The sequence below is a fragment of the Mangifera indica genome, chromosome 19, assembly GCF_011075055.1.
Source record: "Mangifera indica cultivar Alphonso chromosome 19, CATAS_Mindica_2.1, whole genome shotgun sequence".
NCBI classification, from domain to species: Eukaryota; Viridiplantae; Streptophyta; class Magnoliopsida; order Sapindales; family Anacardiaceae; genus Mangifera; species Mangifera indica.
The window spans coordinates 9369999-9386240 of NC_058155.1; the positions used below are offsets into that span (position 1 = coordinate 9369999).

The window sequence follows — 16242 nt, forward strand, 5'->3', positions numbered from 1 at the left end:
CACATGAACTGATTTCAATAAAATATTAATAATTTTCTAATATTTTAAAATTTTACATTTGTATCTCGTTGCTATTTTAAATATTAAAAATAATAGATAAATATATAAATTATGATATTTACGATAATATTTTGAAAATTAAAAAAGTTCAATGAAATTTTAAACATGAAAGAAAACAATAAAATTATATAAACAAAATATAAATACAATTTTATCTTTAATTTAAAACATATGATCATATATCGGTGTTTATATATAAAATTGTGTATATAATATTTACTTGAAAGAAAATCATAGGAGAAGACATTGTTCCAAATCTTAACTTCGTAGCAAGTGCAAACTCAAATGGAGAAAATCAAAGTTAATGAACTAGTGAAGCACAGCTGATAATTCTGGCTATTTAATAAGGAATATCCAAGGCAAGGCTAGCTGGCTGAAGGAAGAATGTTTTAAATTTGGTAGCCGCACCCTCAGCATCTGGACGCCTATTTATTGCATTGGGTGCTCAGTCTCAGTCTGTCCACAAGGTGCTAAAATAAGTTCACAGTAGATACTGGACAAGGACCAGAAAGTTTCAAACTTTGTTTCAGCCAATTGGGCCAGGATATGGGCTGACCGCTCAAAATTTCATCGATTACGCGGTTTTTCTATTGTACCGGTCTAGTAACTGACAATTGCTGGGTCATCATGAAAAATTACCCAATTTCAATGGGCTGGACATGTAATGTACATCAGAGGGACGTAAAGCTTAAGAGAAAACTATGTATATAAATAAATTGTGATACCCTAAATAAACCTTATATTAGTAAAATATAAGAGATATATTAAATTTGCATGTACATCTAGGGGTGGATTCAGGCCGAATAGAGCTCGAACACTTTTTGGCTTGAGTTTGGTTCAAATAGAAAATAATCTGGCTTGAATTTGGCTCAAGTCCGTTAAGCCAAAATTAAGTTTGACTCAAGTTTGGTTAGGATAAAAAATGGTTTAACTCGATTTAGTTCAAGTTTGACTCAATTTTATAGCTCAAATCAATGGTTTGAATTTGTAGCTTAGTTCTGTTCGAATGTATGACTCAAATTCGTGACTTGAGTTCATGATTTATTAACAAAACGACATCGTTTTATCCAAATAATATTCAAAATTTTTTATTCGAGCCATGAATTTGAACTACTGAATTCAAGTTAATACGAGCCACGAATTTAAACTACTGAGTCAAGCCAAATTTGAACCAAATACCCCTTGGCTCAAGTTTAAATCAAATAAAACAAGAGCGAAATCTTTCAATTAGAGTTTAGTTCGAATTTTAATTAAACGAATTTGAGCCAATCTAAATTAAAACGAATCGACTTTCTAAAGTGAACTGACTTGTATCATATCTAACCCTATATATATCTTACATCATTTAAAGATACTAAGTTAAAATTATTTAAATAGTTTTAAACTTTTAAACTTTTAAGATGTTTTTGGTTTACAAAACCCAAAAATAAAATCATAACAAACTTTCTATCCAAGAGCAAAATAGGCAGAATGCGGTAGGTCGAGGACAGCAGAAAGGGAGCCATATTAATTAATAGACAAATAAATCTTTTGTCACCGACGGTCAAGATCTTAAAAAACATATTTATATTGTCAAGCATGATGGGATTATTCTAAACATACAGTAAACATGCGGTTTGGTTGATTAGGTGGGAACATACTGTGGCTGCTACAATTTTAGAATATAGCGTTATTCTGTATCGTCAGCCAGATTGTACATAAGAATTTCATCGCTGGTTTTTTATGTTTTTTCCTTTCTGAGGACAGGCAGCTGCACTCTGGCACCTACTGAATAATCATTAATTTCAGTTAAAATAATAGAGAAAGTAAAGTCTGTTTGCTAAGCCAAGCCAATTTTATTCCTTCTTTCTTTAATTATTTATTAGGCAGCAACATCAGACTATATCAGTAGCATATTTTATTATGTATCCAAAATTTAATTTTTTATTATATATTAAATATTATGTTGAAAATTTTATTATATATATTTTTATTATATTAATATTTTTTTCAAAAAAATATTATTTTTTATCAATAATATATATCATATTATTTAATACAGTTATTATATTATATTAATTTAATATATCTTATAATATATATTATTTTATATTTATATTTTATTATATTATAAAATATATAAAATATATCATAAGATACTATGAGTACGAGAGGGGAGATAAAGGATTTTATAAAGTCATGAAAGCTCCTTGACAAATATTTTGTTGTTGGTCACCCGCTCCATTTGCTTTTAATCAGATTATTGTTCAAATTAATTACTTGGAATTTTTCTGCCGAGCTTTTTTGAACATAATAATATTATATCAATAAAATTAATTATATTTCTTTTAAGTATATAAATAGATATATATTTATATATATTATTATATAATTAAATAATTTTAAATTAATAATAAAATAATATTTAATTATATAATAATATATACTTATTTCTATGTTTAAGATAAGATATTGGATGCTTAATATTACTCATATTAAATACAAATTTTCTAAAATTGATTTAGGAAAATTTTGCCAGATGTGAAAAGACTGTTCAAATTCTTGTGCCAGCTTGTAGAGTTTTCCTTTAAGCCCTCATGAGGAATTTGCTAGGAATTTGGACCCCGTTCCACACCAGCTGTCTCATCGAGCCTTTTTCAAGTTTAATAAGTCAGTGGTCGTCAAGAGTGCAAGATAATCCAAATAGACTGCTTCAAAGTTAGAAACTTAACATCAAAGGAAGAAGTTTCTTGGATCGGGGGCCAGGTCAAGTCTGGGCCATTTCCCTGCCACGATGTGGAAATTTTGTCTTATCGCTGTACACTGACAAACTTAAACAACTCTTTGAAATAAACATGCGAAACGATGAAATCTATATATTCAAAAATAATAACTTTTAAAACCAAAAGCAAAACCATCCCGTACGTACAAGTTAACACCAAGATGATAATGGGTCTATAAAATCAAATCTTTAGCTCTTTTCACTTTGTGCTTAAAGGAGATTTCTATGAGAAAAATATGGATAAAGATTAAAATAAAAACATAGATATAAATGGTTAAATTTTTTATAATTACGTGTAAAACAATAATAAAAATAAATATATTTTTAATCAATTTTCTTCCAAGCCAATTTCTTTTCTGGTTCATCTCTTCTATCCTTATTGAATAACTTTTAAAAATTTTATATTATTATAAATATAACTTGATATTTAATAAAAAATTATTATTTATATAATAAAATATAATTATCACTATCTTATGATATGATATAGATAAAAAATGAAATGTATTATAAAGTGTATTGAATTAATAAGATATATATTATCAATACAGACTGATATACTTTTTTAAAAAATAATGATATATATCATGATATTTTTAAGGATATTTGTGATATTTTTTAAAATGATAATATGTAAATTATATATTTTTTTATTTTTTAAAAACTGTATTATATGATACAATACGATACTCATAATATGTGATTCGACTACTAAGAATTGCGAGGAAAAGTATGAGATATTTTTCTTACTACGATGGGAAGGGAAAGGGGGAGAAATTTTTTTTGGGTGAAGAAAAGTTTGGAGATTTTCCATCGTTCCCATGTTTGGAATGGGGTGGAAATGATAGAAAGGTTTTCTTAGCAGATATGGGTAAAACTAACACTTACCAGAGAAACAGAAACTTTGAAAACAGCTTTGTTCATAAATTCCCACAAAAGATCAGCACGTACATCAGTCCATGCACACACAAAACATAAATCTTCTTTTTCCGCGGGCTTTTATATTATTGTATTGATTCGATCCACACTCTTATATTTTCTTTGTTGTACAAGTTTAATACAGAACTATATTCTAATCTATCAAGAAAACCAAATGAATGATAAAATTATACAGAAAAAAAACAAGATAAATCCATGATGAATTACTCAGCTGGTAACAACGATCTCTCTTACAGTCCTAGAATGCACCAAACCGGCTTCCATCTTCTTATTACTTCTTGGCCGAAGTAACTTTGACAGGAACCCACCTTTCTTCTTCTTGTTATCATCGTTATCACCCTCTTTTCTTCTTGTTCTTGAAACAACAACCAATGATCTACTCTTTGTCAAAACGTTCTTACTACCCAACAAAAAAGTGGACAAGGAAATATTAATATTATTATTCTTCCCCTCTGTAAAACGATGCCGATGCATTGGAGAAGCGCAAGAAGAAGCTTCTGAAGACGAATAGTAAGATGACAATGAAGAAGAAGATGAATAAGACTCCATTGTAGAACTATAAACACGAGATGAGCTTGAAGTTGATAGCTTGGCGAGCTTTTCTTTCAAACAAAGCGAGCAAACCCCAGGTGATTGCCTGTGTTTGGGGTGCTTTTTGCAGTGAATTGTATCGGACTTGGATTTTCCAATAACATCCTTTGATGATTTCTTCATGAGGTTAGCCATTTTGGAATTCTTTCGGCTTGGTTGTGAAGAGTGTTTGTATATATAGATGAGAAAGGGGTGCATTTCCATGAGAGTTCATGGGAGCTTCTTCGGGTTTTCTTCTGTGTGGAAGTTTGAAAAGTTGGGTGGAAAGATTAATTGAACGGTTGACATAGTGTGGGCCAGATTTGGAGATTGATTTTGTGGCTATGATGGTTTAAGTAAGTCGTGAGGCGTGGATTGGGGGAGCACGGGACCAGAGCTCTATTTTGGGTTGGGCGGCGTGGAAAATCAAACGTTCAAATGGAAAATACAGGGCAGGCGTAGACACTGTAAAGACTTAGAACGACAGCGTTTTGATAAAGAGCATGTTTGAAACGTATTAAACGGGAGGTCTGTTCATGGCAAAAGCTTGGAAATAATCAGGAACATGCTAAGATCATGGTGGTTTGTGAGTTTGCCCATACAAGTAGTTTTGAGTGATAAAAGGAGCGAGATATCCCAAAATAAGAATAAAAGTTTAAATCTCTTACAATAATATTTTAAAATTAAATTTTTTATTCAATAATATACTAATTCTGAGACTAGTTATTAAAATCAGATTTCATGACTTGAGTTGATTAGTTCAGTTCGAAAGAATACTCCGACTCAAACACTTTTTCAGTATACAATATCTCTTATACTTTTCTGTTATTCCTTTGGAACAAGCCAAGAGAGAATAAATTTGAAGGACTATATTATAATTTAATATTTTTTTGATAACCTAAATCAATAATACCCATGGTGTAAAATCCAATGAAAATAACTTTAAAAATTAATAAAATTGATGAAATTTTAGAACTTTTATAATAAATATTTAAGTTTGATTTCTATCGATTCATAAAATATTAATTTACCTGGCATAATAACAAGTAAAAAAATCCAATAAAAACAAATAATGAGTTTATGTGTCAATAAATATAAAAAGAAAAAGTCTAATGAAAACAAATAATAAAAAGAGCAACTTGAGGACCATTTCAGTAAATATGATATAGTTGAAAAATTGGATACCTGAGTAGTTGAATAATCTATTTTAAAGTAAAAATTACGTAGCAAAATAGCTTTGCAATTCGAAGAGGACCAATAGAAAAGAAATCCATGTCGACCAATTCAAAAGAGTAACATGGCACAAGAAAGGAGCAACGTTTTCTCTGCAAAGACTGCATAAAGATTTTAGATTTAAAAAAACAGAGGTCGGTTGGATATATAATATAAGAATATAAAAAGGTTGATTAAAAACAAACCCAATTTGATTTTTACTACATTTTGGAGGGTGAACTAATTACACCTAATAAACAAATTTTAAATTTAATCGACTTAATTATTATGTCAAATAAATTAATAATTTTAATTTAAAATATTATTTATATATTTAAATTAAAATCTTTTTTTTTATCACTTGACTTCCCATTGTGGGTTAAACGCAGGAAACTTGATCATCACACTCGCATTCTTTTCCATGTGCCTGCGACAAACCCCCATCATCTCCATCTGTAACCAGGGCTCTGCCTCACTCTCAATTGCCCAAATCTTAGATCTTTCTTTATCCACACATAGCCGACCACTTCATTATTATTTGCCCAGCTTTTGATATCAATGAGATGATGGCCTTCCATCCCATCCCCACAAGAGAAAAAGAAGCTGATTGGGATTGAATCATCGGCATGGCCTCTTTAATGCCTTAGCCCATAAGAGAAATAGTTTATACTGGTCATGTATCTGAAACAAGAAGAGAAGCTTGAAAACTTCACCATCTCCAATAGCTAGCTAACATGAGAGCTCAAATCTTATGTTGGAAGCAAAGATAGCCAATGAAGTCTAGAAGTTGAACCTATGGCACAAAAAAAAAAATTGTACTTTTCCTATTTTGACTGTTGGGCTAGAATAATCACAGGCTAAATCTTTTCAGGGGTCTCAAGAGAGGAAAATCCCAAGTGTTTCATATCATCAGAAGTCAAAACCCCTGTATGGGCGTTCACAAAGATTTCATACCTAATTCAGAATTGAGTTATTGTATATAATATACATCAAAACAAGTAAATATCTTGTGTCCTTGCCATGTGCCGACACATTAAAATTACCTTTCAAAATTTCTGGCAAATTTAATGCGTGAGGCATGAACCGTGGAGCCCAGGCGAAAAAACCTGGTCTCCAGGGCCCAAGGAGGGGCAAGCTCCTGCCAGGCCGGGCCAAGGGGGGAGGGTCTACACTCGATCTTAAGAATCGAGCTTAATTATTAAAAAATAATTAAAAAATTGAAAATTACTATATAATACCCCCCGTGGACCGTGGTTCAAGTTCATGTTTTTATTCCTACAATGACCATTGAATAACACTCAGTTGACCGTCGTTGTCTTGGTTGTTAGTTGGGGGGAAAGTGCAAAAAACTTTTGCACTCTCCACACGCACCCCACGATCACAAATACCCCCAAAACTCTCGCATTATTCACCAAACATTTTTATATCACTTCAACTCTTACTCCAAACTCTCAAACTTTAGAATTTGTCAATCTTCTCTTAATTCATAAGTATTATCTTATTTCATGATTATTTTATTTGTATTTGTATTTATTTAAATATAGCAATCTTAAAACAGTATTTTATTTTTTAACTAAAATTTATAATGAATTCTCGAAATTTTGGAGTTGTAAGTATCTTCTTCCCAATCCGATGTTGATGATCGTTATGTTTTTCTTTCTCTAATGACCCATGAAATGAATATTTTTGATCAATTTTCATTCTCTCAATTTGAAATTCCAGATATTGCAATTCTAAACATGGCTAGAATTGCATCAGACCAAAAACATGAGTGGTGGCTTGACAAAAATAGGGAATAAAAGGCAATTTTTAAAGGTAGGACAACATTTATTTAATTTGAAACGACCTTTGAAGGCTGGAAATAGTGAAAAAAACATGTGGTATATGCAAAATTTGAAGTATCTCTATCAACCCCAAGAACGGTATATCTATGATGAAATGCCACCTAGAGAAGAAGCATATCAAATCCATCCAATAAGGTTCAACGAGTATGCAAACTCAAACTCAAACTCAACTTAAATTTAATCCACAATCTTCAACTCTCTCAACATAACATTACAATACGCAAATTAGAGGCAATGAAGTAACAAAATTCATAATTGCTATGAATTTTCCCATTTCTTTATCGACCTAAGATTATGTTTTTTTAAAATTTTTTCACTTAAAAACATTCGGGCCTGATCCCTAGGACCAATCACTATACCATCGAACCTAGGCTCTAAGGGAAAGATTTGGGCCTAGGACCACTTTCTTTGACCCAGCTTGACTTGGGCTTACTCTTCCTTAGGCCCAATCCAGTCTAAGCTCAGTCCTCAGCCCAAGCTTTTTTGCCCAGGTCTAACCAGGCAACCAACAATACTTTTATTTATTTAGTCTAAACATTATAAATTTTGTGGGCTTAAAAAAAAAAAAAATTGAAGCAAGCATTGTTGGATCATGATCCAATGCTGAAACGCCTGTATAGAATATGTCAGATAAATCAATAAAATTATGCATACATAGTTTTAATGTACAATTTGAATATATAAATGATATATCATAATATTATTAAATGATTTTAAATTAAAGATAAAATAATATTTATCAAAGTAGGTGATAAAGTAGCTAGAAGACATGGAAATAAAGGTATTATTTCAAAATTTTTGTCTCGATAGGATATGCCTTATTTGCAAGATGGAGTACCTATTGATATGATTTTCAACCCATTAGGAGTAACTGATTTTCTCTACGGGGGAGGAAGAAAATTAAAGAACCCGCAACTATCGGAAAAACTACAATTATTGTTAACCAAGGAAAAAAATGAAAAAAATTTATAGTAAAGACAAGATACACTTGGACCAGAAAAACCCGTACTCTACAAGAAAAACCTAATAAAAATATATATTTAAATTATATACTAAAAATATATAAATTTAGCATTAAGTAATATAAATTAGGAATAAGGTACAACCTTTGGGATTCTATCACAGTGATTAATCTGTTTCTTAAAATGCAATTATCTCGGAGAAATAAGTGAATTAGACATTGATGTTGATTACTTGGGAAAAAAAAAATCAATGTTGCTAGGTGAGGAACAGCATCCTGTTAATCTTCCATAATTTTCTGGTGAAGTCACATCTCTCTTCAAACAATAAAGAAGGAAAGGCGCTTTCGTGAACAACGAAAATTGAATTTGATTAGTCCAAACCCAATAAACAACAAAAGGATCCTTATAAAAATATCTAATTATTAATCAATCTTAATCTCCCTTAAGATAAGTTCAAATCCGAGTAAGCAAAATTATCCAACTTGTTGATAGAATTTAGATGAACCTGAATCTGACATAGGTCTTTGTCTCTTGACTAATCGTCCTCGCAAGTTGCATACATTATCCACAACTTGCTTTGCTTTGCTCAGACATAGTTTAATTTCTTTTGGATCTCATTAGTTGTATTTATGCTTGAATTTTTTTATAGAAGATCAAGGTCAATTAGTGGTACACTGTGAGAAATCCCATCAGTTAGCTTGATGACTCTCACGGATACGAGACTTTTTGGTCTGTGTTTCAAGACAAGTCGAATAGGAAGTTTGTAGGTGCTGAAGCATTGCAACGACGCATCTCCATAAGCATATTGTCAGCCTGGGCTTAGGGCACCAATGCAATCCACATTAATCTATACCTCAAGTTGATTGATGAACCAACTTATCACCATTCCACATCTAATTAGAGTGCATCGCCAACCCTTATCTACTTCTCTTATGACAATTTCAAACACTCTTTCATTTTTTTAAAGTTTTTTTTATCTTTTTCATACAATTAGAGATATTAATGAGCTAAGTCTAAGGCCCATACCACGATCAAACCGATCAAAAAAAATATATATAATACCACAACATAACTCTCTATATATATAAACTCATGTTGAGTCACAATAGTTTTAGGTGAGCTTGCAAACCTTTACTGGGGTGTCTATTAATTTTAATTAAAAAATAAATATTTATTAAATAATTTTTTAGATTATGTCTTCTAATAAAAGAAGATATGTGAAGAAAAGTAAATTATGATTAAAAATAAAACAAATTTATTTATAATAGATAAGTTAAGTTCTAATAATCCATTTCTTTAATGTGAAATCTAAAATTTGAATTTGATTGAATTTTCTACTTTGTTTAACTTTTATTTATAATAGTGGAAACAATGAGTAATTATATTATAATGAGTAATTATATTATTTTATATGCAAGACATTTTTATATTTATATTTTTATAATTCTATTATTAGAAGAATAAAATCATTCAAATAAAAGTTAAAAAGTCTCATGCATGTAAGATTAATATAAAGAATTCAAATTTTTTTTAATTCTAAAATTTTTATATTTTATAAATATTGATATTTTTATATTATAATAAATGAATAATTTATTATTTATATTATAATTTTTTAAATTATACATAAATAGTAAGATTGACCCGTAAGCCTTACGGGTAAATCCACAGACTTGACACAGTCCACTATAATAACAGGCCGTGCCAGATTCACGTGTTCAAATCTGAACCATATGATATGTGTACTCACTATACGAGCCTTGCTGGTTTGCTATCAATCTATGGCTCGTATCATTTGATTTGGGCTGCTTTCAATTTGTGTGCCAGATAAATCCCCACTTATTCCCGCACATCAATTCACCCGAAAAAGGTTCAGGAACTTGAAGGTAGAAGTGCCAAATTTACGTATAAGGGTTTCAAGTTCACGTATAATAAGGATACGCATGTATAAAGACCGAAACGTGAGGTGACGTTGGGAGAGCCCTAGTGCGTAAAGAAAAAATTGTTGGAGGGGACTTGGTAAGGATTGCAGGCAAACAACGTCATGAAGAGGGGCCGTAGCTAGATTCCCGTAGGGGCAATGAGAGTCAAAGATGGATGACAAGTGGGTGCCACAATTCTGACAATGGCAAGACTTTGGAAAAGGAGCTAGCGAGCTGTGAGTCTCGGCAGCTTTTTGCCCTGTCTCTTTCTCACCCAGCCCCTGTCTCTTTCACACCCAAGCCCCATTGTCTCTTTCACACCCAAGCCCCATTAAGTGGAAAGAGACTCCTGCCCGCTTCACATCTCATTGTCCCTCAGCCCCCACGCCAACTAGCTTCCATTCTATTTCTACTATATGGAAAAAAAAAAAAAGGGAAAAGCACTATTTCCCACCCATTTTTTCTCTCAAACTTAAACTTATACTATGACGGATCAAAAATCACTTTTCTCACTCATAACAAAACTATTGTCCATTTTTTTTGTTAAAGAGATGGATAAAATAATTATTTTATCGTTTATATTAAAAATTATAAAATTTATTACTTTTCACTCCCGATAAGTTTTAGAAATTAATATTTCACCTTTATCTAAAGTTTTTAAATTTTAAAAAGTAATATTTTCACCCCAAAACCTAGGATTTTCATATTTTTTAAAACGCAATCGCCCCCCATAACTTTTAAAAATAGCAGTTTCACCCCGTTCTTCAACTTCATCTTCTGACATCGTCACCGGCCTCCTCCTTCTCCTCGTGCGACGACAGTGGTGCGATGAAGAGATGACTTCGTCGTCTAGATCTGGGCGACAAAGGGTCATCTTTCGTTGTCCTTTGTAGTCGGACATGAAAGATCGGTGGAATGCATCGGCTGTCGGTGGTGGCCAGAGAAGGAAGCAAATCCTAAGAGTGAAATCTAAACTTTTCAAACTTTGAGGATGAATTGAGGTGTTAGTTTTTAAAACCTGAAGGGGGAAAATGAAGAAATTTTAAAGTTTTGAGGTTTATAATTAAAATAACAATTTTACCCCGTCCCTAACTGAAAAAATGGATGACAGTTTTGTCATTGGTGGGAAAAGTGATTTTTGATCTGTCGTGAGTATAAGTTTGAGAATGGGGTAAAAAATGGGTGGGAAATAGTGTTTTTCCCATGGAAAAAATGACCTGGGGCTTTGTGGATATTCAATTTAGAAGGAATGGACCAATTCAGATAGAATTTCTTGTTATAAAAGGAGAAAAATGACATTCAATAATTTAAAAACAAGATGATTTAGATGTGAAACTTGATGATGTTATACAGATGCATGACCAATCATCTGATTATGTATTATTATATAATTAAATAATTAAAAATTAAAGCTAAAATTATGTACATAGTATTATTGAAAAAAAAAAGGCACCCACTTTACTTTTGGATCAATTCTTTTTTGTTCTGCAACTTTTCAACAGTATGTGTAGTAGAATCGGTTCATACAAGTGAAATCATTAATCGTTGAGATAATAATCAGTGAAAAGTAATGCAGGAAGTGGTACCAAGGGACTCTGTTTCTTTAAAGAGAGTGATTGTGTCTGGTGGTACCACTGATATAACTTGCTTATTGACAGTCACGACAATTCTTTTGGCCAACTATGAACTTGCTATTCAATTTGGGTTGGAGTCAGGATTTTCTTTGTAGCAACCACATGGGTTGATTCTTCATAGGTGCCCATCAGAAATACAACAGAAAGACAGTGAATTCAATGGAAAACAGCTTTCGCCAATCACATTTTTCATGCCAAATTTCAACTGTTTATATTCAGGTATGTTAATTAAGATGGAAACCCTTTTGAGATTATTAAGTCAAAACAGTGCCAGGCATAATTTGAAGTTAAAAAAGCTCATAGAATTGGGACAATTTTCAGATGAGTTATGGAAGTTACCAACTTATTTCATGTTGGTTTATAAGGATTTATACACTTTACTGATGAACTAGAAAGCCCAGATTACAAAATTTGAAACTGTTTTATTTTTCTTCAAAGACTTAAACTTTGCATCTTCACTGGTTTTACTGCCCAGTGAAGTACCACTGCAGAGAAGGAGGTTGATCCACTGAGAAGAAATTGCAGGAATCATCTGAATTAAACAAGCTCTGCTCTTCTATTTTCACAAAATAAGGCTGTTGAAAGACATTGTCCGCCATTTTTCTGGAGTCAGATAACTGAACCCAATTCATAGAGGAATGCGAAGATGAAGAAGAGCCAGTGAATTGAAGAGAGGATGAAGAAGCTGGAGATATTAGTAGCTGGGCATTAACATTGTCACATAATTCATTGTTTTTACTCTGTTCTGAAACAGGGGCATCTTCTTTAACAACGTCACTGCTCTCCTCATTTTCTTTGCAAAGCTTGGCCTTTAACTCTCTTACCTGCAAATCAAACACCAAATGTTACGAATTTTTAACAAACAGAAAATTTATTGAAGAAGAGTGATATTACCTTAGTTGCTAATGATTCGTTTTCCCGTTCAAGATTGTTATAATCAATCTTCAAAGAATCATAATTGGCTTTGAGAAGACAATATTCTCTCTCCAATTCCTTAGTTTTCAAACGAGCACGGCGGTTTTGAAACCAGACGGCAATCTGTCGCGGTTGCAGGCCTAATTCCTCAGCTAATTTGACCTTTTTGTCTGGCTCTAGCTTGTTTTCAACCTCAAAATTCTTCTCCAAGGCCCTAACTTGATCCGAAGTTAATCTTCGTTTCTTTTCTGTAACTTGGCTCGCTTCCTCTTTGTAGTCTTCTTCTTCTAAACTATCCATCATTTTCTGAAACTCACTACTGTAAAATTGCTTGCTCTTAGGACTGTTTTTCTCTGCAGCTAAGTGTATGTTACAGTTATTAACATCAGATATATAAACAACAGAAGTGAAAGGGTGCTTAAAAAAAATTTAATTTGATTCTCCATTTGATTGCCGAGAAGAGGTTGAATAATTTTACCTTTAGAACGACAGATGGAGATGAGGGCATCCAAAGAATCCGTAGAGCTGAAACGCTTCATAATTCAAAGCAAGAAACTGAGAGACCTTTTATGTCTCAAGCAGGGGTTCATGCTCCTAACTCAATCTATAAACAAGAGGATGACCAAAATGGAGATGCTTTGAAAGATTCAGCTGATCAGTTGAGCTTCTCTGCAAAGCTCCAAAGCCACACCAAATGCTTGCTTTGCTTCAGTATGAGCTCATGAGCAGTTATATACGCGCTCAGCTCAAGCGATGGCAAGTGAAGTGTCAAAAAAGTGATTTTTTTTTTTTTTTTAAATGACAATATGTTGGTCTGCTGAATGTCTCGAGTTTTGTGCATACGGTGACCAGTCACAATACAGTACCAAGTAAAGTAGGAATAATAAAATTCTTAAAAGAGGAAATTTGAATTTAAGTTTTTGTTTATAAATTTAGTTATTATATTTTAAGGTTTGTTTATTTAATTAATTTGAATAAATTATTTTGGTTAATTAAAAAAATTCTTTTTAATTGAAATAATTAGTTTAAATAATAAAGAAAAATATTATATATATAAAAGAATAGGTTATTAAATTTTTTAAGATAATATTATAAAATTAAAATTTTGATTTATGTGTTATAATAATTATGAAATTCATTACTTAATCAATAATTTTATGGGTGATTTTTTAAAATTAAAAAAAAAAAACACTCCTTTCCTTTATAATTTTAACTTTATCTAAATATGCAATGAACTAGAGGGATTTGTTGGAAAACTTAGAGCACAAGAATCCTGCAGTCTGTACGCAAAACAATCATCACATAATAATTGGGAGATGAATCTGGTTTTCTTGCACAAATAAAATAATTAAAGGCTTCATGAACGCGCAAACTCAGAATTTTCTCGTAAAAATGAGAAAGAAAACACTTTGAAAGAGACATTCTGCTGCGTTTTTTCAATTGGATAATAGAGATAAAACATCACACGAAATCCCACAAGAAAAAAAGAAAGTACATATTTATTAATGTCGTCGATTCTAAAGCAAACCCTACTTTAGAAATATAGAGAAACTTTCTGATTGGCAAATTTCTGAAATTTTCTTCTGTTCAGACATGTTTTTTTCTTCCTCCCTTTTCTTTTTCTGTAGTGTTTTTGTTCATCGATAGTCAAGGAAAGGCCCCATGACGTCTGAATCTCAATTGTGGCATGTGAGGAATACTATGCTGTTTTTATCATTTGTTATTGGCTCTGAGTTGCAAGAAGATGAAAGCTAAAAACATAACCGTGCATTAAGTTCTGAAACGGATCATTTGCCCACTCAGTTAAGATATTTCCAGGGATGACAGAACTAGAATCAGGTAACATAATGTATTGGATCTTGAAATTGAGCTTGGTTATAAGAAGTGTTCAATTATTTGTTTAAAAAGAAGAAGATAATGATTAGAAGATGGAAATGGTTATAGCATTTTAGCACCGACCTTTTGATGTGGTAGTAAATTACGCGTTAACATTTTGGTTTAATAGGCATCTATAAGCCATCTATGTACAAACCCATAATCTACATATTTTTTTATTTTATCGATATGAGTTTTTTTGGAGATGTCATATTCATCCCCTTATGAAATTCAATGTCTTCATTGAGGTTTATTTATTGATATGAGATTTGTCTAAAGATATCATATTCATTCCCTTACAGGATGTAACATTTTCTTTTAAATTTGTTTTGTCAATATGAGATTTTTTTAAGGGTGTCACATTCACCCTTTTTACGAAACTCAATGTCTTCACTGAGATTTATCTTACAATCTCTCAAACTGAGGATGAGAAATTTGCATAGAATTATCACATTTACTCCATTTACGAGACTCATAATCTTCACTGATGTTTATCCACATGGAATGACTCTTATACAATTTTTAACTTTCTGATCTAATCGTTTGACCTATTTATAAGATATTATTTTCTGTGGACACATTCTATCATAGTTTTATGTTATCTAATAATTTTATCTTAATATCCTAAATGATGTATAAGGTATACATAAATTCAATATTTTTTTTCTATTTTACCAATGTGAGATTTACATAAGGTGTATCATTATGGACACAGCCAAGGGTATATTTAAGGCTTGGAACAAGTCAGTGTCAAGCCAACTAAAATGTGACACAGTGAATGGCCGGCCAACCTTCCAACCAAACAACATTTCTCACAGCCCATAAAGCTGCTGAATGTATATTCAACACACGACGTTGATGGAGATATGGGAAGGGTTCTGGTAATCCCATTGATTTTGGAATCTTGTATAAGTAAATGAAAACAAGATAGAGGGGAGCTTTTGTTTAGGTATACGTCCATTTATTTTAGCCTAAAAGGAAAGGCAAAGTCCACAGCATAGAACCCTCCAAACCCATAAAAAGATCATACAGGGTCAATTTTAGTAGCTTCATCACATGGCTTTAGCTGTCAACTTATTATGTTTCGAAATTGATTGATAACAAACATACTATCTTCTAACATTAATCAACAGCTTTCACAATTGAATTAGGAAAATGATGGGTAATTATTTTTCTTTTGTTGCTTGTTCGGGCACTAAAAAAAATATAATAAATGTGACTTCAAAAAGTTAATAAAATTAATAGAATATTAAAATTTTTTAAAAAAATCTGAGTTCAAACTTTTTTTATACATATAAATTTTAATTTATTTAATATAATAATTATAAATTTGACAATTATAATCTGGATTTATCTCCCTAATTGATAAGGGGAAAATTTCCGGTTTAAAAAAAAATAATAATAATAATAACAAATACAAGTCCCGGCAAAGGGATGACACTGTGGAAAAAGATGTGTGTGTAAAAAAAGGGCAAGAAAAAAGTGAAAAAGTAGAATTGGTTGGTGGGGGACTAGGCAGGGCTCATGTGTGTACGTTTTGTAAAGAGG

At 31.6% G+C, this 16242-nt stretch overlaps 2 protein-coding genes across 3 annotated transcripts; both read right to left on the reverse strand.

Annotated features, from left to right (window-relative positions):
- Positions 1 to 3781: 3781 nt before the first annotated feature.
- On the reverse strand, positions 3782 to 4565 carry LOC123203585. The gene has a single exon (XM_044620018.1). The coding sequence runs from the start codon at positions 4553 to 4555 to the stop codon at positions 3968 to 3970; it is 588 nt and encodes a 195-aa protein (XP_044475953.1). The 5' UTR covers positions 4556 to 4565; the 3' UTR covers positions 3782 to 3967.
- Positions 4566 to 12230: 7665 nt separating this feature from the next.
- On the reverse strand, positions 12231 to 13554 carry LOC123202794 (homeobox-leucine zipper protein ATHB-6-like). Of its 2 annotated transcripts, none has more exons than XM_044618925.1 (3): positions 13298 to 13554; positions 12799 to 13178; positions 12231 to 12728 (listed from the first exon to the last, which is right to left on the reverse strand). In XM_044618925.1, exons 1-3 carry the CDS (start codon positions 13356 to 13358, stop codon positions 12369 to 12371), a joined length of 801 nt encoding a protein of 266 aa, XP_044474860.1. In that variant the 5' UTR covers positions 13359 to 13554; the 3' UTR covers positions 12231 to 12368. The 2 variants fall into 2 exon arrangements, with proteins under 2 accessions (XP_044474860.1, XP_044474862.1); XM_044618927.1 differs by having other exon boundaries at positions 12799 to 13172; positions 13298 to 13552.
- Between the last annotated feature and the right edge of the window lie 2688 nt (positions 13555 to 16242).

What these genes read in the sequence shown, in the direction of transcription:
- LOC123203585 (XM_044620018.1), bottom strand. Translation starts at nt 4,555, where the DNA reads ATGGAAATGCACCCCTTTCTCATCTATATATACAAACACTCTTCACAA.
- LOC123202794 (XM_044618925.1), bottom strand. Translation starts at nt 13,358, where the DNA reads ATGAAGCGTTTCAGCTCTACGGATTCTTTGGATGCCCTCATCTCCATC. An exon ending in CTCCATCTGTCGTTCTAAAG is followed by an intron (nt 13,179 to 13,297) that starts GTAAAATTATTC and finishes ACATACACTTAG; the next exon opens with CTGCAGAGAAAAACAGTCCT. An exon ending in ACGAATCATTAGCAACTAAG is followed by an intron (nt 12,729 to 12,798) that starts GTAATATCACTC and finishes TTTGATTTGCAG; the next exon opens with GTAAGAGAGTTAAAGGCCAA.